General features: G+C 45.1%; 1 protein-coding gene across 1 annotated transcript in view; it reads left to right on the top strand.

Annotated features, from left to right (window-relative positions):
• Window positions 1-21,525, top strand: part of LOC147885567 (amino acid permease 3-like) — a 40,487-nt gene that overhangs the window by 6,742 nt on the left and 12,220 nt on the right. Inside the window, exons 2-5 of the mRNA XM_087396147.1 lie at window positions 2,586-2,770; window positions 4,894-4,920; window positions 5,787-5,880; window positions 6,150-6,364. Coding sequence (XP_087252273.1) covers window positions 2,650-2,770; window positions 4,894-4,920; window positions 5,787-5,880; window positions 6,150-6,364 — 457 coding nt within the window. The 5' untranslated portion in view covers window positions 2,586-2,649. The remainder of the gene's footprint in view (window positions 1-2,585; window positions 2,771-4,893; window positions 4,921-5,786; window positions 5,881-6,149; window positions 6,365-21,525) is intronic.

Genomic DNA, 21,525 nt, shown 5'->3' with positions numbered 1-21,525 from the left:
CGTTGTATTGCTTTAGTTTATGTTTTGTATCTTCTATATGAGAAAAATCTATATTGGGGAATTTGGGAATTCTAAAGTGGGACTTGGGAGATTCCCAAATTCTGCAATACAGTGTTTTTTTTGTTCTTGCATTGATTTAAGCATACTCTAATCAATCATTGCTGATAGATTTGTGTTTCTTTTTTCTACATGTTACAATAATGCCATGAAAAGGTTCAAGAAAGAGGGTTCTAAAACTAGAGGGTGAAAGCATGTTTAGGTGGTACACTATTATGGTCTATTAGGACATCTAAATGTCCACTATTAAGGCATTTCCAATGGTATTCATAAAATTCTAAAGGCTCTTATACCACGAGTTAAACTACAAAGATCTTAAAAGCACATCATTTGTTTCCATTTTTGTTCAATTGTCACAAAATAGCACGAATAATAGTGGTGTCCGAGACACCACTAATTGTACCACCTTAACATGCATAGACCCTAGACCTAATCTTAAGGAGCCAAATGTTCATCGTCATGCTGAGGAAAGGGGGAAGCAAGTTGTTGGCTCAAGTCTCGCTCAAGTGTTCAACCTCCTAATATCCTGGTAAATGAGGAGAAAGAAATGTCTAAGGAATATTTAGACACAAGGGTTGGGCATTCAGGTGAAGCAAAAGAAGAGGATGAATTGCTGAGATGGACATGGAGATAATAAGTGGTGATTGGGAAGACAAGACTTCTTGGGTTCGATGAATGTCCTAGGATCCCCCTTTGCATGTTGATCCCTTATGCTTCAATTAAGGGCTTGCATGAAAGAGTGCTTTCCAGTATGATGATTACTTGCCTGAGTTGGGGGCATTGATTGCATCCTTGTGCAAGTGTGATGGAGATGAGAGTCTTGTTACAAGTGCAATTGTGAATACATGGTCACAAGTATGGAAGGAGGTGGATAGTGAATTTGAGGAGGAGGTTGCAAGAAATAGCAAGTGGAATTTTATGTCTAAGAAGATGTTCTATGTATGCGAGAGAAATCATAGGACAACTATGCATGGATGGAGCTAATTGTTGCTAAGGCTTATATGGAGACAAGGTCTAGACACATAAGAGTGATGTGCACATTGAAAGATTGCATCTAATTATTACGGTAAGAACCAATGCGGTGGTCTCTCTAAGCCAACCTTCAATTTTAATGATCTGCATGGGTGCGTGCCCAGTGATAAGTGGCAAAGTTGCACCAAAAGGCTGCACGATAATAAGTGATCAGGTGGCATAGGCGAAAGAATGCGGTGCACAAAGCAATGTAGAGATGCCATGTGTCGAGCTACGTGGTGTTTTGATCAAATAGATTACGTCTCATTACGCCAGTGCACCTTCATGATTGGGAAAATTTTCAACAAGAGCACGAGTTTGCAAAAAATTCAAATATTCACCCAGAAGCGCATCGCATTGTAGCCTCAAAATGGCCCTGAAAATAGTTTCGCGATTGGCTACACCCAAGCTAACATTGACCCTCTTGCATTGATTTAAGTATACTCTGATGAATCATTGTTGATAGATTTGTGTTCATTTTTTCTATACATGTTGCGATAATGCCACGAAAAGGTTCAAGCAAGAGGGTTCTAAAACTAGACCTAATCTTAAGGAGCCAGATGTTCATCCTCATGTTGAGGAAAGGGGGAACCAAGTTATGGGCTCAAGTATCGCTCAAGTGTTCAACTTCCTAATATCCTAGTAAATGAGGAGAAAGAAGTGTCTAAGGAACATTCAGACACAAGGGTTGGGCATTCAGGTGCAACAAAAGAAGATGAGGATGAATTTGTTGAGATGGACATGGAGATAATAAGTGGTGATTGGGAAGACAAGACTTCTTGGCTTTGATGAATGTCCTAGGATCCCCCTTTGCATGTTGATTCCTTATGCTTGGATTAGGGGCTTGCATGAAAAAGTGCTTTTCAGTATGAGGGTTACTTGCCTGAGTGGGGGGCATTGATTGCATCCATTTGCAAGTGTGATGGAGATGAGAGTCTTGTTACAAGTGCAATTGTGAATACATGGTCACAAGTATGGAAGGAGGTGGATAGTGAATTTGAGAAGGAGGTTGCAAGAAAGAGCAAGTGGAAGTTTATGTCTAAGAAGATGTTCTATGTTTGGGAGAGAAATCATAGGACAACTATGCATGGATGGAGCTGATTACTAAGGCTTATATGGAGACAACGTCTAGCACATTGATAGACCCCCGGAGGACATTGAAATTGTATTGTTGGTTGGATTGCAATGGATGAATTCGTAAGTGATATTTTAACTTTCAAGAGTTGTATTTCAAATTTTGGGGATTCATTTTCCATTGAAATATATTCCGTTCTTAGGGAATTAGATTGGATGAAGATGCATTTCAATTTTCGGGATTCATGTTTGAGTCAAACGTCTTTCTTCCTTCTTGAATTTTAGACTAAATGAACATGCACTCATTAAGCCTAGCCTTCAGGATACCCTTATCAATACAAATAACTTCTATGAGTGTGATCCAACATTCTTCATGAATAGAAGTCACTCATGGAATTTCTTATGCCACTCGAATAATTTGTTGTCACTGAAGTTCATGATATGGCAACATTGGCTCACATCATAACCGCAATCATAGGCGCAGGAATACTTTCTTTGCCATGGAGTATGGCTCAGTTGGGCTGGATTGCAGGGCCACTGGTCCAGCTGTTGTTTGCAGCCGTGACATACTACAAAATTCTACTTGCAGATTGCTACAGATCTCCAGATCCTATCACAGGGAAGCGGAACTCTTCTATCCTTACTTCCACTCTCCCTTCTTCCGATCCCTTTCCCTCCATTGTATTGGAGATTCAATCTCCTCTTCCTGCCCCTCCTAGCTCGTCCTCCATCTCTAGCCCCTGATCTCCAATCTGTCACCCTTCCTCTGACCCTCCTTCACACTTCTTTCCACTGCTCAGCCAGTTCTCTCTTCTTGTCCTGTGCCCCATCTCATGTCCCCCTACTTCATCCAAGTGACCAATACTTGTCACTCAACCCCCCTTGTCACATACATCCAACAACCTGTGGCCATCTACTTCAATACAGGGCAGCCTCAAGCGCTGCACCCTCAGCCACAGTTAGATGCTGCAACAGGAGACATAGCTGTACGGCCCATCAACAGCAGCAGCAGAAAGTCCACGTTGCATCCATGCAGTCTGCTACATCGTCCTCAGAAGTACATACAGTAGTAAATAGGGCAGTCCAGCTTTCTGAGAACATCAGGTATTTAAGAAAACCCTAGCAGCATATTTGCAGTAGATCTTAGCAGCAGGAGGATGATTTATATAGGGCCAGACAGCCTGATGGGGTTGGCCAGATCTAGGGCAGGTCACCCCCAAAGGGCCCTCAAACATCATTCAAGGCCCAGTTCAACACGTCAAGACTCAGATCAGCAACCTCAACAGCCATCAGCCCTCCCAAGCAGCCCCTGCAGCCACCATAGCCTCTCCATATATAGTGCTTATGTTGGAGCAATTCCCAGATATCAACCATAGATGAGTTCAACCTGTTACGCTCAAGTCGAGGTAACATGACCTTGGAAGGGTCAGTCGGCATTTTCCTTTAAAGGATCAATGTTTGTATTATATTTGTTTGGGCTTCAATGCAGTGATATGTGGCTAGATGATGCCTTTCACACAGTCACAATCACTCTTGTTTTTGTGGTTGAGCAGGAGGTTGTAGATGCCTATCCATGCATGGATTGATAGATTTTATGTTGATACTTGGGCTCTAGTAGAGATAAACCAGTATGCATTTTTGTGGGGATATCCATTTCAGATCACTTTCTCATGGTATTGATGATTTCGGAGACTCATTTGAGAGGATGCTCTGCCAGTCTCAGGATTCCAGATGCCTTGTATGCAAAGGAGGACCTAACAAAGGCAGCATTGCAGATATGGGTTTCTCTCATTCAAGCTGGAGTATTGTCCCCTTCAAAATGTGCCTACAGCCCTCACTAGTGTTAGTGATTTCTATCATTTGGTCCCTATCATTCTCAGATGCGAGGTTGGGTTTTAAAGGTAATTGGCAGCCCTACAGAGGGAAGAGTTACAGGCGCTTGGATTCAAGAGTTCCTTGTTGCAGCAAGGACTCATTAGAAGGTATTACTAGATCACAGAGCAGAGTATGTCTTTCATGTACGAGAGTCATTTTGGACTCGGATGGGAGGTAGATTCAATAAACACTTTTTCTCTACTCTTGGCCCTAGACATAGTAGAGAAAGTGTCTCGCAGCTTGTTGACTAGGATGGGGTTTTGCAAACTGATCCTGATGCCATCATGCACATAGCTATAGATTTTTATGCCTCCCTTCTCATAGTAGATTCTGACACATAGGCTAGAGAATATGCTTATGATAGTGTATTCCTATGTTGGTGATACCCCATATGCAGATCTCACTTGATGCACCTTTCACCAACTTTTTATTTATGGAAGGATTGCAGTGAACCTATGGAGATCTAGGTTCGGGGCTGACCCTACTTGTTCTCATTGCCCCTCTGCTATGGAGTCAGTTTAGCATTGTTTATGGGATTGCAGATTGGCTACGATTATTAGGAAGAGGATAGCCAAGATTTCGGTACTTTTATTCGTTGCCCCTTCTTCATGACTTGGGGTTCAGTTGCTTGGCTCTTTTTTTCAGGTCCCTATGAGAGACATGACTCCTCTTGGGCTTTATCGATTTGACACCACTCAGCTGAGCCATGCTCTCTGGATGATGTTACTGTCTCACCCTTTAGAGCTGTGCATGCCTTTGTAGACTCTTCTTAGGAGATACTAGTGAGTATTGCAGTGTCGCATATTTGGTTGCACAAAGGCTTTGGATGGATCCCAGGTCCACCCTTCACACACTTTGGCTAGTATATGGACAGACACTATACATATGCTGATGGCCATTTGGGCGAGCATGTAGGGGTCCTCTCGGGCAACTACTACTAGTAGGGCTATTTTCTTTAAAGAATGGAGGGGTTCTCCTTTCTTCTATGAGACTATTATAGGGTTGAAAAGGTGTTGGATACTGTTTGTTGAATGTGTAGGACCTTGGAAGTGCTGGATTCCCCATTTTTAAAGGGGAAAAACACTAAGACAAGTGGCACTCAACTTTAAAAGAGGACTTACTAGACCAAGAGCAGTTGCAGTGCCAACTTTTTGGAGAAAACCCAAGAGAACTCAATTTTTAGAAAGCTGGCATATTCTAGGCCAGAAATGTCCAGCTCTTTAAAAAGCAGTGCCAGCTTTTAGCAAGCATACGCTTTCCAGCTGCCTGCCCTTGTCTATAAATTCAGAGCCTCTGTGCTCTCTTAGAATGACAATTTGTACCCAGCTCTTGCAATAGTTTTCTATTGCAATAAATACCTACGTGGGTGCCACCCCCCCCCCCCCCCTCTCTCTCTCCCCCTCTATTGTGATTTCTGTCCCAGCCCCATCGTAGAGTTTCCCTTGCTGTTTGAAATTTCCAGCCACTTTTAATTAAAGTGCTGAGCACTCAGAATCGCTGCAATTCTAGTTGTGGAGCTGCAAATTGGTTCAAGGAAAGTTTCACTGTGTATAGTACTAGCATTGATTGAGTTTCTAATGGGGCTAATGAGGGTAAGATTTTTTAGAGCTTGGATGTTGACATTAGACACATCTATACCTTTAAAACCTTGGTGAGTTAGGGGCCATGAGTACGTTTTTTAAATTCAAAATTCTATGATTTTCTTGCCAAAACTGGAAATCCCTCTATGCAAACATCTTGGTCTAAATATCTATTAATTATTTTGACAGGAGGTCTTCAAGTATGGCTTTGTGGACTAGTGCAATATAGCAATCTTGTTGGGGTTGCAATTGGCTGTACGATTACTACCTCAACAAGCATGGTGTAAGTTATTGACTGAAGTGTTGCATGTGCCAGTCTAGAGATAGGTCTTGCATAATATGAAATGTATAATTGATTTTTTAACTTTGATTCAGCACATATCTCTAGATTATTGTAAGAGGAATCTCAGCTTGAGATACCTGTGTGCTGGAATGTGCATGTTGTAAGGGGATGAACCTAGAAAGTGGAATCTGTCCCTAATTTTATCCCATATTGTGAACTGCCATTAGAAGCACTTGGCCCATAATATTTTCCCTTCTTTCTGTATGCAGTGCCATTCACCGGTCAAACTGTTTCCATCGAGAAGGAGAAAAAATGCCATGCCATATCTCTAACAACCCATACATGATATTGTTCGGAGCAGTACAGATCATTCTTTCTCAGATTCCAGATTTTGATAAGCTGTGGTGGTTATCTATAGTTGCAGCTGTCATGTCATTGTCTTATTCATCAATTGGAGTGGGCCTCGGTATTGGCAAAGCTATAGGTAGAAGATTATAATTCTATCCTTTTGCTACAGTTCCAAAAGTTGGACTTGCCAACATTATGTACTACATGGTTTTTGTTAATAACTAGTATAATTAATAAATCTTTCATCTTCCACCGCCTTTTAAGGCTAGACGCTCTCTCTCTCTCCCTCTCTCTCTATGTGCGTGTGTGTGTGAGAGAGAAAGAGACTCGTGATTTCCTGCTATTTCTTCAGCAGCACCTCCAGGCTCGCATTCCAACAGCTTCCTTTGGCAAGCTTTTTTGGACTTTGGCATTCTCCCACAGCAAGCGGAGTTTGATCTATTTTTCATGTGGGTTCTATAGTGGGCACTTGGGACTCTATGGAAAGACAGGAATCACAGAGTATTTCGCGAGCCTACTTCTTCCATGTTCTACTACAGATGTCACTCAGGCAATCCTTTTATGATTGCGTGGTTGTTCGTCAGATAGAGTACACTGTCTACGTGTCCTACAATGAAATCTTATTTGCTGATCCCCACTGTGGGGACAGCCTCTTTTAACTATAAAGATACATGGATTTCACCAAAAAATGTGTTTTTGTATCTGTGTGTATCATTTCTGCATCAAAAGGTTGATGTTCCATAAAAGAGCTTATGTTGTGGGGCCCAACATGATTCTGTTGTTATCATCCCCATCTTGATAGCACAATTTCATCCCCACTCTGGCGAAAACTTGATTTTGTGGTTGAAATCCTTTACAGTTTCTATAGGAACAAAGTGGAGATAGGTTGTGAACACAAGTGAGCAAGATTGCAAACATAAGAAAGCTCCAATAGAAATGTTCAAATGAAACAATACAAGTACTTGGTATATATAGTACCCAAGTACCATTGGTCAACCATAGGGTTGACTTTATCCTACAACGCCATATCTTTGTAATCTCTCACAAATCCTCCCTCAAAGATATGGCTGAAAGTACCCTTGAAACGTCTCAGGTGTACCCTGCAGTACCTAAAGTACCATGGTTGCACAGAGTCATTGTGAATCACTTCACAACCCCCCTTGATATTGTGAGAATGTCTTTGATCCCCAAGCCATGTCGATGTTGTAGGAAAAGATCTGTTGATAGGGCTTTGGTAAAGATATCCGCCATATTGTCCTCAGATGAACAATAGATGAGATCAATGAAGCCATCAGAAATACAATCCCGTAATAATGATAATGATTTTCAATGTATTTCATGCGAGCATGAAAGATAGGATTGTTGGCTATGGCAATGCAGTTGTCACAAAACATAGAGTTTGCTTTGCCATCCTGTGCATGATGCAAGGCATGCAAAAGCTTCCTTAACCACATTAACTCAGTAGTGCTTGAATTTGTAGCTTTGTACTCTGCTTCCTTGGAAGAAAGAGAGACTCGCTCTTGCTTCTTATTGAGCCATGAGATACAGGCTGAACCCAATGAGAAGCAATAGCCAATACTGGACTGTTTGTCGTCAATGTCCCCTGACCAATCTGAGTCGGTGAAACCACTCAGCTTTAGATCACAATCTGAAGTAAAATGCAAGCCAAGAGACAAAGTGCTATGGACATATCTGAGAACCCTCTTTGCTGCATTCCAATGTGTGATCGTGGGACAATGCATGAACTGGCTCAAAAGCCCTGTGGCATAGGCAATCTCAGGCCGTGTGAAACATAGATATATCAAACTGCCAACCAACTGCCTGTACAAAGTGCCATCAAACTTTTCAGCAATATCATGCTTACTCAGCTTGAGTCCCTTTTCCAATGGAGTAGCCACAGGCTTACAGTTCTCCATTTTAAATTTCTGCAACAACCCCTTCGAATACTTTGTCTGTGACATAGCGATCCCATCATGGGTCTGCCAAAACTCAATGCCAAGACAATAATGCAATAGGCCCAAATCTGTGATGTCAAAGTTGTGACATAAAGCGGACTGCACTGCTGTAATTTTCTGCAAATCACTGCCAGTGAGTATGATGTCATCCACATATAGTACCAACATGACCAATTCTGAAATTTGCTGCAGAACATACAAATTTGGCTCTGTACAAGTGTTTACGAAGCCCTAGGACAGCAAAAACTGATGTATCTTTTGATACCACGCACGAGGTGCTTGCTTCAGCCCATATAGAGCCTTCCTGAGCTTGCATACCTTGTGATCTTGTCCCTTCACCTCAAAACCTTGGGGCTGATGTACATAGACCTCCTCTATAAGATCTCCATTGAGGAAAGCGGTCTTGACATCCATCTGGTACACTGACCAACCATAAAACACAACAAGAGAGATGACATAATGAATGGTGGTCATCTTGGCCACTGGAGCAAAAGTCTCCTCATAATCTATCCCCTCCTCTTGTGCATACCCCTTGGCAACCAAACGGGCTTTGTATTTCTCAACTGTGCCATCTAAATGGTATTTCACCTTATAAATCCATTTCGTGCCAACCACATTTTTCCCAATGGGTGCATCAACCAAGTCCCATGTGGCATTCTTCTCAATGGATTTAATCTCAGCTTCCATAGCTTTCTACCATGCCAGATTATGCTGAGCATCCTTGAAGCTCTGAGGCTCATTTTCAGCTTCCATCATTGAGGTCATCAAAGCAAAATTGACCTTTTGCTGATTTTTTTGAGTACTGGCCCTGGTTTTCCCCAAAGTAGGCTGATCCTTAGCATCTTGAATGGTCAAGCTTGCCCAATGTGGAATAGATTTCTCTGCTGTACCACTCAGAGCTGCATCAACATCTTTAGTGGCCTCACGATGTTGATAATGCCTCCAAACATGAGGCTGTCTATTCTCATTAATTGGCTGCAAATCTGAAACATTTTTTTTTTCCCGAAAAAGAGACATTAAGTAAGAAAGAAACCTGCTAGAGCAAGCTCTGTGCGGAAATACACCATGCTAAGCATGTAATAAAAAACACCTCAGAGGAATGAGGTAGAAAGAAACCAAGGCTGAGGATGAAAATGCCATCTCAACCCTGTAGAAGTCTCAGCAAAGAAGGGAGAGTCTCTCCAATCTCTGGGAAAAGTAACTCTCCTGGAGGAGGCTGCTTGAGATGATCCCTGCATGGTCGCCCAAATGGCGATCAGAGTGTGTATTGTATCTGTCCAAGTACCTGGCCAAGATCTGAGAAGGGTGAACCTGAGAACCCTCCAAAGCCTCAGTGCATCTGGCTCTCCTAATGTGCCATGCTGCAATGCTAGCTAGGATCTCCCATGGAGAGTCGACTGAGGAGTGAGCAGCCTTGAAAAGAGTGGCCGGAACATCCTCTAGAGAGCACGACTCCACAAGCTGTCGTCAGATGTGAAGAGCCCAAGAGGAATCAAGTCTCAAAAAATACGTAGGGCCCTGAAAGAGTAAGCCAAGCCATTGATCCCCAGGTCATATAGAAAGGTAGGCGAACAAAAGTGCTGAAAAGTCTTGCAATCCCCTTCCATATGATTCTCGCCTGTCTGCAATCCCATAGGCAGTGCTGTATTGTCTCCAAAGCGAAAAGGCAACGAGGGCAAGAAGGGTCAGCTCCGAACTTGGACCTCCAATGGTTTACTGCTATCCCACCATGAATAGAAAGCCAAAAAAAGAGAGTGATTTTTCTATTCCGGTGGGATTTCGAGAGTCTGCCCAAAAAAAATTTGCAAGTCAACAGGAATCTGAAAGTTCTCCCAATGATGAGCTCTGGTGGGCCTCCAACCCCTAGAGCTGAGCTGGAATTTCCTGGCATTACTGACCGTGTAATGAAAGAAGGGGATGCCCTTCTCTCGATGCCCTTCATCTATCCATTCCCATTCCCCAAGGTCCCACTGCAAAAACTTAATTGGGACACCTCCATAGAGCCACAGCCTCCATGAGCCAAGGACGAGGAGAAGCGGGTCAGGATCCAAGTACCACTGTGAAAGAGAGCCATGCTCCATGAAGCCCACTATCCTGACTAGCTGAAACGGTACCTCCAACAAGATATCGTCTGTGGATCTGGACAGCCTGCCCCCCGAAGAAACATCAAATACTAAGGCTTCCTCATGTGGGTCAAGAAAAGCAATCACCTGTAAAGGAACTCCCAATCTGAAAAATGCCCCCATCCAGGGGGAGCAAGTAATAGGCATGTCATCTATGTCCACCCAAATCCAAGGGCAAGGCTGCATCAATCTGTTGGACTCTCCCTGCACTCCCTCTGAGATTAAGAACCATCTGGGCCTGTTGGTCTGCAGGAAGCTTCCTGAAGGCTTTCCATGCTCCCACTGTAGATGCAGGGTCCCTCTCCAATCTTGGCCACTGCATGTAAGGAGAAGCTCCAAGTCATCTGCCAAGCTCATCCAAAATCCTGTCATTCCACATGATAGGCTGCCTTTCAATCTCTTGACGGGTGGATGGGGGAATCCTGCGAAGAGTACTCCTGAAGCTGGCCCATGCTTTCAGGATAGCAACCATAAGAGGGGAAGAGGGAGACCTGAGGTGGGCTGTGGTGAAAACCCATCTAGTACTGTGTGTCCAATCCTCTCCTGAAGTGGGCGTGCAAGATTGTATGCATCTGATTAAAAAATCCTTCCAAGGCTCTTGCCCTAGCATAAGCCCTCTCACAATGAACTTGCATAGTAAAGCTCTGCACTGTAGATCTGGGTCGATGATATTCAAACCCCCTTCTCTTGTAGGAAGAATGTCTCCCAAGCCACCCTGGCTGTAACATCAGTTGTGCCATCTAGACCACTCCATAAAGTTTCGTACAGGCCTCTTAAGCTGAGTGATACAATCCCTAGAGTGGCACCAACAAGAGCATACAAACCATGCTGTGGCTAGAGGAACCTGGTTAACCACCACCACCTTGGAGGCCAAGTCAAGTTTGGCTGAGCTCCAGAAAAGGAGCTTTCTTCTGATGCTTTCCAACACCGGAGCAAACTGTTGTGAAGGAGAGATGCCCACCCCAACCTGGCATCCCAAATATCTAACGGAGACGCCCCTCTGTACCCAAGTGAAGCCAATATCATTACCCCAATCCGGGGTGTCATCCTCGCAAATCCAAAAACCACTGGATTTATGCCAATTAATGTGTGCACCTGCAACCGTGCAAAACAAATCCAAGGCTGTCTGGAAGGAAGTGAGTGTCCTGGGGGAGGCATCCAAAAAAACAGCCTTGTCATCTGCAAACTCACTATCCAGGAGCTCTTCTTCCCGGCGGATAGGAAGCCTCAGCCCATAAATATCAGTGTAGATACTCATAGCTTCCGCCACAAATAGAAAAAGAAATAGGAAAGAGGACATTCCTGGCGGACGGATCTTGAAATCTGAAACTTGTCCCCTCTTACCCCCCAATGAGCAACTGGCTATTGGCTGATCTGTAGAGAGAGGATACTCCTTTAATCCATGCATCTGAAAAACCAAAGCGAGATAGAGTACCCTCTAAAAAATCCCAGTCTACTCTGTCGTAAGCTTTCTCAAAGTCCAAGAGTAGAATGGCCAATCTCTGGCGGCTCTGCATGGCCCATTCTGAGGCCTCTCAAAATGAGAAAATATTATCAAAAATACTTCTGCCATGCACAAACCATGTCTGCATGTCATGAATCAAATCTGGAAGAAAAACCTGTAGCCGTAGACTGATGGCTTTCGCCAGAATCTTGTAAAAAGTGCCCAATAGAGTGATGGGTCTCCATTGAGACACAAGATTCCTATTACCTCCCTTTGGGATTAGATGAATGAGACCATCTGTAAGTGAGTCCGGTATCTCATCAGAGTCCCACACGCCCTGCAGGGCTGATGTAATGTGATCACCAATCTCCTCCCAAAAAGTAATAAAAAAGGAGGGGGTAAGTCTATCTGAACCTGGGCACTTGCCCTTGTGAAGGGCAAGTAACGCAGTCTTGAATTCTGCATTGGTGAAAGGTGCATCCAGAGAAACATACATCTCATCCTTCACTAATACAGGGATACACTGCCAAATAACCTCTCTGGCATCATCAACGGCCTATGTGCCTGGATCTGCAGTAAGAAGGGATGGAAAAAAATCTGAAGCTACACTCATGACAGCATCAGGATTTGACTGTAACACCCCGTCTGAGTCAACAAGCTGCGAACACTATCTCTACTATGTCTGGGCCCATGAGTAGAGAAAAAGTGTTTGTTGACCCTGCCACCCATCTGAATCCAAAAGGATTCACGTGCATGAAAGGCATATTCTGCTCTCTGATCCAACAATGTCTGCAAATGAGCCCTTGCTGCAGCAAGGCGCTCCTAAATCCAAGCATCTGTGGGCTTCTTCTACTCTTCTCTCTGAAGGGATGCTAACTGCTGGTGTATACCAATCTCACATCTGAGAATCTCACGTCTCCTAGAATCAACGACTGTATGATAATAGTCACTAATTCCGGATAAGGCTGCAACTACTTGAGATGGGTGGACAGCTCCACCCTGTATGTGAGAAATCCAAATCTGTAAAATATCCTCCATGAGGCTCTCCTCTGCATAAAAAGCATCTGGAATCCTGACACTAGCAGAGCGTCCTCTCTGATGAGGCTCAAGAATCTGCAACACCACTGGAAAATGATCTGAGGTGGAAACCCCAGTAGAAATGCATACAAATCCTCCTCTGTCAAGTGCCCAATCGTCTACATAAAATCTGTCAATCCGTGCATGAATGGGCATGTGTATTCTCCTGTTCGACCAAGAGTACACGAGTGACTGTGGCATAATATGATAGGCATCATCCAACCAAGTGTCCCTCTCACTAAACTGAAAGAGGAAGGCATCCGAGGCTGCCCTCTCCAAAGAATGAATTCCACCCTGTCTGCCTCCCTTTTTGTCTGAAGGCAACTCAACCATGTTGAAGTCGCCACCAATGATCCAAGAATCTGCAATGGGGGCCCAAGAGAGTAACTCCTTCCAAAAGGAGATCCTCTCCCCTCTGTTGTTGGGAGCATAAAGATTGAGAAGACCAATCTTACGCCCTCCAATCAAAATAATGATCCATTGAGCTCTAGAAGGGGAGATAATACCATGACCAGCAACCAAGGGGAGGATAGAAAGAGAGACCGAAATGCAAGTACCTCCCCTTGTGCCCATAGCAGGCGACGAGAAGGTATGTCCTGAAAGCAGTTTGCCAGACTTAGAGCAATCACTGGCATCCAGCTTGTGTTCCTGGATAAAAAGGATATCAATAGCACCTCTAGTGATGCCTGGATGAAGCTGGTTCTGGATCAGCTGCCTACGGCGACGGTGTGGAGCTCCGCCTAGGCCCTGTATGTTTCAGCTGACTATCCTCATCGACAGGAGGATGCTGGATGGAAAGGCTTACCCGACCTAGTAGAGGAGACCAGCTTCCCCTTGGCCGAAACACTCCTGCTAAGGGCAAGAAACTCAACAGGTGAAAGGATCCCCACACCTGCTGAAAGGGAGGCCCTGTCAGAAGGAATCCCAATGACCGGGACCCCTAAGGTGGAGGGCACAAAATCCTCATCATCCATGATAGTCGCCGAATCTGCCAGTGCCGAAAAAGAATTCCTGATAAGCAAGTTTGGCCGAGGAGTGCGAGAAGACCTGCACTCGTGGAAGATGGAGGAGAAGGACCTGCCAGGCCTCTATCAGCAGAACTGGAGCTGGGGGTTGAGGAGGCCTGTGGCTGGGGTAAAGAGGAATCAGGAGCCCTCATCTGCGCCTGCACTTTCTCGATTGTCCTGATTGTGGCAGGAACAGTCTGCGGGGAAGAAGTACCTGTAGCCCCCTCGTGGTCAGAAACAAAGGGGTCAGAAACCAAAGTGACTGGGGCTGGTGGATCTAAAGGCCCCTCCTGATGTGTGGAACTGTAGTGTCTGGGGCTGCAGCAACATCCACCTCTAGAGTCTGGAGGGCGTCTGTCTGAACAGGATCAGAAGTCTCCTCCTGAGGTAAGAGAGCCGCTCTGATAGCTCTCCATCGTGAAACTGGGTGTGCTGCGGGCATTGGGCGCCCTGCTATCCCTGGTGGTCCTGGGGTGCACGAAGCAGGGCGCCCTATTGCTCTTGGTGGTCCTGGAGTGCGTGGTACAGGGTGCTGGGGAGGTGCAGTCGTGGTAGTACGTGAAGGAGCCGCACCAGAAGACCTCTTGGGTCTTTTTCTCTTCCTTGGGCACTCTCTAGCAAAGTGCCCAAGGGTCCTGCAAATCCTGCACTGGTCCTGTCTACCTAAAATCTCGACTCTCTGTCGAAAGAGAGAGCCGTCTGGACGCTGAAGCATAATGTGGTCATCTGAGATGTTAGGGTCACAGACAATGAACCTAACACGAGGCACCCCGTCTGCACTGACTGCCTCGGCCGAGGAAGAAGGCATGCCAGGAAGGGAGGGGATCTCAGTGACCACTCCAAATGTGGCTCCGATAGTGGCAAGCAGTCGATGGTAGACTTGAGGAAGACCAGGAAATCTAATGAACAGTGATGTGACATGCCTGTCCTCCTCGACGGATCGAAGCCCAAGGTGTAGGGTAAAAGAAAGATCCTCCTCGAACCCAAAGCCAGGGGATTAGCTTTGAGAACAAGGGCTGTGGACTCGTGGGAGTCGAAAACCACTTGGAAGAATCCACGCCCCAAAAGTCGAATATCCCTGAGGTGTGGGGCGAGGTCTCCTGGTAACGCCGCCAGCATCCAGTCTCTAGCCTATGATCTGGAAGGATGTGACCCAAAGATGTGGGCGAAAAGTGATGTGGAGCCCTCTAATTCCACATCTTTCTTGAGTTGCTGCAACTCGTCTTCTAAAAAAATGACGGTTCTCGCGGCCGGTGGAGGTGGACAGAGATTGGCTGAATGGGGATCCATTCGCCAATTGATGTGAAAAGGCCGATTCCAAAACTGAAAAAGCTCCGTTCGTGAAACTACTTGTAATGAAGGTGGGAAAAAGATGGATTTTAAGGGGGAAATAGATGGGAGAATAGTAAGGAAACTGTGAGAACTGTGAGGGACTATATAAGTCAACCCAAAAGGATTGTAAGGGACTTTTATGTGAAATCTAATCCTATCTACTCTCCCTCCTCCTTCATGCTACCTGCTGCCTACGCTCACACACTCTCTCTCTCCCTCTCTCTATCTCTCTATCCCCTCCTTCTTCTCTCTCCTCCTCTCTCCTTCCCCTTCTCCCTTCCTTCTGCTATTCTCTCCCCATCTCCAAATCTGCCCCTTCCCCCTTCACTACATTGGTATCAGAGCCCCGACTCTGGCACCTTTGCTTCCCCTTCACCCCTTCACTCCGAATCTCAGTACCTGTTACACCAACTGTACGCCAACACTTAGGGCTTTTGGAATGAACGGCGTTCTCAAACAAAGTCTCCACGAAGCAGACGGACGCTAGACCTTGCAAAAGTAGAACACCTCGAGCAATAAGATATGCAATCCCAACGAGCTCTAATTCGTCTGGGGCACAGATGGATAATAGGTCGTACAGCTCCAATTCAGCTGTGGGACAGATGACGAGCAAGTCGCCGTACGAGGGCTACCCTATATGGCAAAATGTCTAGTGCTGATCGTCGGCCTACGTCCGATCGCCAACAAGAATCACGCAACAATCCTGCCATGGTTGTTAAGACACTCGTGTCTTATCATAAGACCCTTAAGACACTTAAGACACGTGTCTTACCGTGTCTTACCTTAAGACACCTTTAGACACTTGTTTTTTTTTTTTTTTTTTTGGTGGGTGGGGACGTAACAACAACATTGAGTTTGACTTAGCCATGCTATCATCAATGGTGACTTTGGATCTAGCAGTGGCAGTGACCTCGTAGATTCAGATTAGGATGAATCTTCATAGATTTGAGTCTTGAGAGTCAAAAGTTTCCTTTCAATTATATGTATCGAGATGCAGATTTCATTCATATCACATGTGACAAGATTCAATTGTCCATTTAAACCTTTAAGTACTTAAAACTTACGAGCTCTTGAGTCGCGAGTCTTAACTATAAGTTTTAAGTCTTGAGTGACGAGTCTTGACTCTTAACTACATTGTACAAGTGTCTTCTTGCATTGTTTAAGTGTAGCTTATTGTACTTCTTGAATCTAGCAGCGAGCTATGCTAGTAAGTTGTACATTTGTATACTTATACATATATTAATTAAATATTTATTATTATAATCACAATGGCGTGTCTTACGTGTCTTATCTTTAAGACACTTTAGACACTCGTGTCTGAAGCGTGTCTAACGTGTCGTGTCTTAACGTGTCTTACAACCATGAGTCCTGCTATCATCCCCGTCACCGTCGACCTCCGTTACCGTCACCCGTCCATTCTCTCTACCCGTCACCTAGCTCCTCTGGCACCTCACAAATAGACCTAGCTCCATCGCACGTTGTCCGCCCTCTTCCACCCTCATTGTCTGCTCGATGTCCAGCTTCAGCGAGTCCATCGTGAGTATCCACCCTTGTTCTTCTTCAGCGCTGCGATGCCAAATCTCCGCCCTCTTCCGCCAGCTCCACCTCCTTCCGCCGCACCATGTAGCCGCCGCCGCCAGAGCCAACCTTAGCCTAAGGTTAGTTTTGACCTTAACTAGTCGTGGTTTAGGGTGGAGGTTAGCTATTTGGTTAGGTTAGTTTAGGTCTGGTTAGGTCTCGCTAGTTAGTGGATTGGGTTACTTTGGCTAGGTTTAGTTAGGTTAGTGATTGGGTAAGGTTAGGTTTAGTCAGTTTGGCTTAGTACTAACTAAGGTTAAAGGTTGGCTTAGGTTGGTCTAAGACAGTGTCCTAATAGTCCTAAAGGTCTAGGCTAGAACTGCACTAACTACCCTAGGTGTCTTAGTTGTCCTAAGCTTCCCCAAAAAAAAAAAAAAAAAACTCTTTTAGGGTACTCCTACAGCCCTATTCTGGGCCTTTCTTGGCCACCTTCGTGGCTCATTTTGAGCCCCGTTTCCAGCCTTTTCACCGAGCTTTCTTCGAACCTCTTCAACGACTGCTACTGATACCTCTCCAGCCTCTACATCGAGCCTTCGACACTTGGCACATTTTCCTCATGTCACTCATGGCACCCAGGCGTGTGCCCCGGTCGGATGAGTCATCTCAGCATGGTGACGATGTTGCTCAGCGGGAGCAGATGCCGGTCACAGAGGGTGCATCTCCTTCACAGCCAGTTTCTGCTATGCCTACCGACACACAGTTTCTAGATGCATTGGCCTCGATGCTTCAGGGGGCTTTTCAACAGATGGGTCAGCAGTTGGGGCAGCAGCTCACCACTGCTATGGCTATGCACGATGTTGGTTCTATGCATGCACCCCAGCATGGGGATTATGTTGATTCTGGTGATGCCTTGCCCGTGCCGCCGAGCACTTCTCTTATTGATTCCAGGCCTCCATTTGGCTCGCATATTTCATTGGCTGAGCCATCCATTTTGGGCCGGCCCATTGGCACATTTTGCCCAACGGCGAGCATGCCTGGATTGGGTGTTGGGTTTCAGGGCAGTTGGGAGAGGGGCCAGTCCTCTTCTCAACCTTTTTCTATGCCACCCACCCACCGAGATGTTTATGGCAGGCAGACTCGGCAGGGATTGCATGCTTCGATGACACCTCCTGTTAATACATTCAGTCAGACTCAGCCTACGTATCAGGGAGGTAACGCTTTCAGTCAGACGCACTTTATGCATCAGGGGAGTGGTTCTCCTAACCAGCATGATGCTGGAAGTGGGCAACACGCAAACATGGATGATATGCTTTCAGATGCCTTACGTTCATATAGGGCTTTGCCTGAGGATGTTCGTAATGAGATGCCCTTTTCACAGTATGTGAGCTTCAAGCGTGAGTATGCTGGTAGTCACTATAGGAATAACGCAGCCAAAGATGTGAAAGATAAAATCTCTGTGCATAAGTTTAAGGGTGACACTCGCACTCCCAATGAGTTGGAGGAGTGGCTCACGAAGCTTGAAGATTATTTTCGCTTCTACCCTAAGAATGATGAGGAGAGGATCATTTTTGCTAGCATGCATTTACAGGATTATGCACATACATGGTGGCGTTACGTGCGAGAGTCACCTCAGAAGCCTACCACCTGGAAACAGTTCAAGGAGCTTATGGTCACGACCTTCGCCTCGGCCCTGATCCTTGAACAGTACCTTGCTGAATTCTATGCACTGTCACAAACAGGTACGGTCCAGGAGTACTTGCAGCGTTTTTGGAGACTTTCTTTGTTTGTACAAGATATTTCTGAGAAAGGGAAGTTGCTGCGTTTTATACAAGGCTTAGATCCCTCTCTAGCTGCTGATGTGAGAGCTCACAATCCTCTAACCATTGAGCGAGCAGCCCAGCTTGCTGAGGTGTTTGAGCCAAAATATGCTGGCAAGTACAAGCATGTGTCACATAGCTTCTATGGTACTGCTTATGATGCTGACAGGAAGACAAATTCTGCTGATTGGATTGATAAGAAACCAGCAGCTGCTTCCTTCCCACGATATCCAACGGTTTCTCGAAGTAAGATGCCATATGCAAAGCCATACAGGCCCATGGATGCAAAAACAGGTGTCAAACCCAGTGCTGGTTTTGGCAAATCAGAAGTTAAACAACATTCCAGAGCCATAATGGACAGTAGGAAGAAGGCAAATTTATGCTTTAGGTGTGGAGAGAAATGGACACCTAAGCACCGAGATGTGTGCAAAATGAAGAATGTCAGCTCAGCCAAACTCAGCATGATAATTGAATTATCTGATGATGATGAAGTGGCTGATGTAGCAGACCCCCATGATGTCTCTCATGAGGAATTGACAGGAGCTCATGATGCAAATGAGTCTCCTGACACAGATGCCACAAAGGGGACTGTTTTTCCTTTTGATCCGGGTGGGGCTATTGAGCAAACCTCTCATGTGATGCATGAGATTGATATTCAGCCTACATGTAGCAGGAAAGGCCGTAAGCCAACACTCTCTGTGTTGGAGCATCAACCTACAATGCCTTTTCATGTCAGAGGTGATGCTAATGGTAATGTTCCTGTGGATGATGAACAGATTTATTGGGATGCCCAGTCTACACTGTATACCATCTCACTACATGCCTTGATGGGTGCCAAAAGTGCTGACACAATCAGGTTGAAGGGAATGATTAATGGCAGATCTGTCCATGTATTGGTAGACAGTGGTAGCACTCACAGTTTCATTAATTGTAGAACATTGCAAAGATTGGGATTAGTTGCTACAGAGATAGACCATGGTCTGAAAGTGGAGATCGCGAATGGACAGCACATGATCAGCAGACATTGTTGCCAGGATGCCAGGATCAAGTTTTCTGATCATTATGAGTTTGCAGGTGATCTTTTGGCATTGGATATGGGACCCATAGATGCTGTCCTGGGTTGTGATTGGCTGAAATCCCTGGGGAAAATCAGTATAGATTTGAATGCTTTATCTCTTGAGTTTTGCCACAAGGGTAGAACTGTTACATTGCAGGGCATTGTGAATCAGAAATTGCAGGTCATTTCAGCAAGGCAGCTAGCGAAAGTGCCATTTATGCATTGAATGTCTCTGTACTTCAGGAGGGTGGTATTCCCCATGTGGATAATTGTGAAATGCAGAAATTGCTCTTAGAATTTGGGGATGTGTTTGCTGATATGCCATCTCAGTTGCCCCCAAAAAGAGATGTTGATCATGCCATAGTCCTAGAACATGGTAGTAAACCAATAAACAAGGCCCCGTACCGACTCTCTAAGGTTGAACGGGAAGAAGTGGCAACACAGGTGCGAGATTTGCTTGAGAAAAACTTCATTGCTCATAGCACCTCGCCATTTGCATCTCCAGTACTCCTGGTGAAAAAGAAGGATGGCTCTTTTCGTATGTGCATTGATTACAGAGAATTGAATAAGACCACCATTAAGAACAGGTTTCCTATTCCCAGGATTGATGACCTGCTGGATGAACTCAAGGGTGCTCAGTATTTCACGAAGATTGATTTGAGGTCAGGTTACCATTAGATCAGGATGAAAGAGGGTGATGAGCATAAGACTGCCTTTCGTATAGAAAGAGGATTATATGAGTTCAAGGTGATGCCTTTTGGTTTGACTAATGCACCAGCCACCTTCCAGGCACTCATGAACAAGATCTTACACCACCTTCTTTTCAAATGTGTGCTGGTATTTTTCGATGACATTCTCATTTATAGTAAGGATGCACAGGAACACATTGACCATGTCCGACAAGTGCTAGAAATCTTGAGAATGCATCAGCTTTATGCCAAGGCCAGCAAGTGCACATTTATGGCAGAGGAGGTTGAATATCTTGGTCATGTTGTAAGCAGGGACGGAATCAGGGTAGACCCAGCTAAGGTGAAATGCATTAAGGAGTGGCCGCAACCACAAAATCCCACGCAGCTCAGAGGTTTCTTGGGTCTTGCTTCTTTTTACAGGAGATTCATTAGGCACTTCGCCAAAAGGGCTGCCCCTCTCATTGATTTGTTGAAAAAGGATGCCTTCCAATGGTCAGAACCAGCACAACTCAGCTTTGATAACCTCAAGGATGCCCTTAGCAATGCACCTGTATTGGTGTGCCCTGATTTCTCATGGTCTTTCATTATTGAGACGGATGCCAGTGGCAAAGGTTTAGGAGCTGTCCTAAAACAAGAGCATGGTGTGATTGCTTTTGAGAGCAGGAAGTTTAATGCCTTAGAAATGAATTATCATGTTTATGATCAAGAGATGCTGGCAATCTTGCATGCTTTTGCAAAATGGCACCACTACCTGTACGGTAGCAAGATTAAGGTCAAAACGGATCACAGGACACTCAAGTACTTCTTAACGCAGCCTAATTTATCCATGAAGCAGAAGAGATGGCTGGCTGCAGTTCAGTCCTATGATTTTGACATTGAATATAGAAAGGGGAAAGAGAATGTGGTTGCTGATGCCTTGTCCAGGATGTGGTCATGCAAACTGTCTGCCATTTCCACGCTTCATCAGGAGTGGATACTTGGGATTCAGGAGGAATACATGCAAAATTCTGATGCAGCTCCTATTTTTGTGGAGTTACAGAGTCCGTCCAGCCAAGGACATGTTTGATTTCAGCTCCGCAACGGACTGTTATGTTGCAGGGACAGAATTTATCTTGTGCCAGACTCCAAGTACAAGTTGATGGTATTACAGGAAATGCACTCATCCCCTATGTCAGGGCATACGGGTATCACAAAAACATATGAAAAAGTCAAGGAGAGCTTTATTTGGGATGGTTTGTGGCGAGATGTGGTTAAGTTTGTCAGTGAATGTCTGCCCTG

The sequence above is a fragment of the Dipteris shenzhenensis genome, chromosome 25 (assembly GCF_047967505.1).
Source record: "Dipteris shenzhenensis isolate YYH24624 ecotype China chromosome 25, Dip_SZ_1.0, whole genome shotgun sequence".
Classification (NCBI taxonomy): Eukaryota; Viridiplantae; Streptophyta; class Polypodiopsida; order Gleicheniales; family Dipteridaceae; genus Dipteris; species Dipteris shenzhenensis.
Note: the sequence above shows the minus strand (reverse complement) of the source record. Positions and strands in the feature narration are given on the sequence as shown.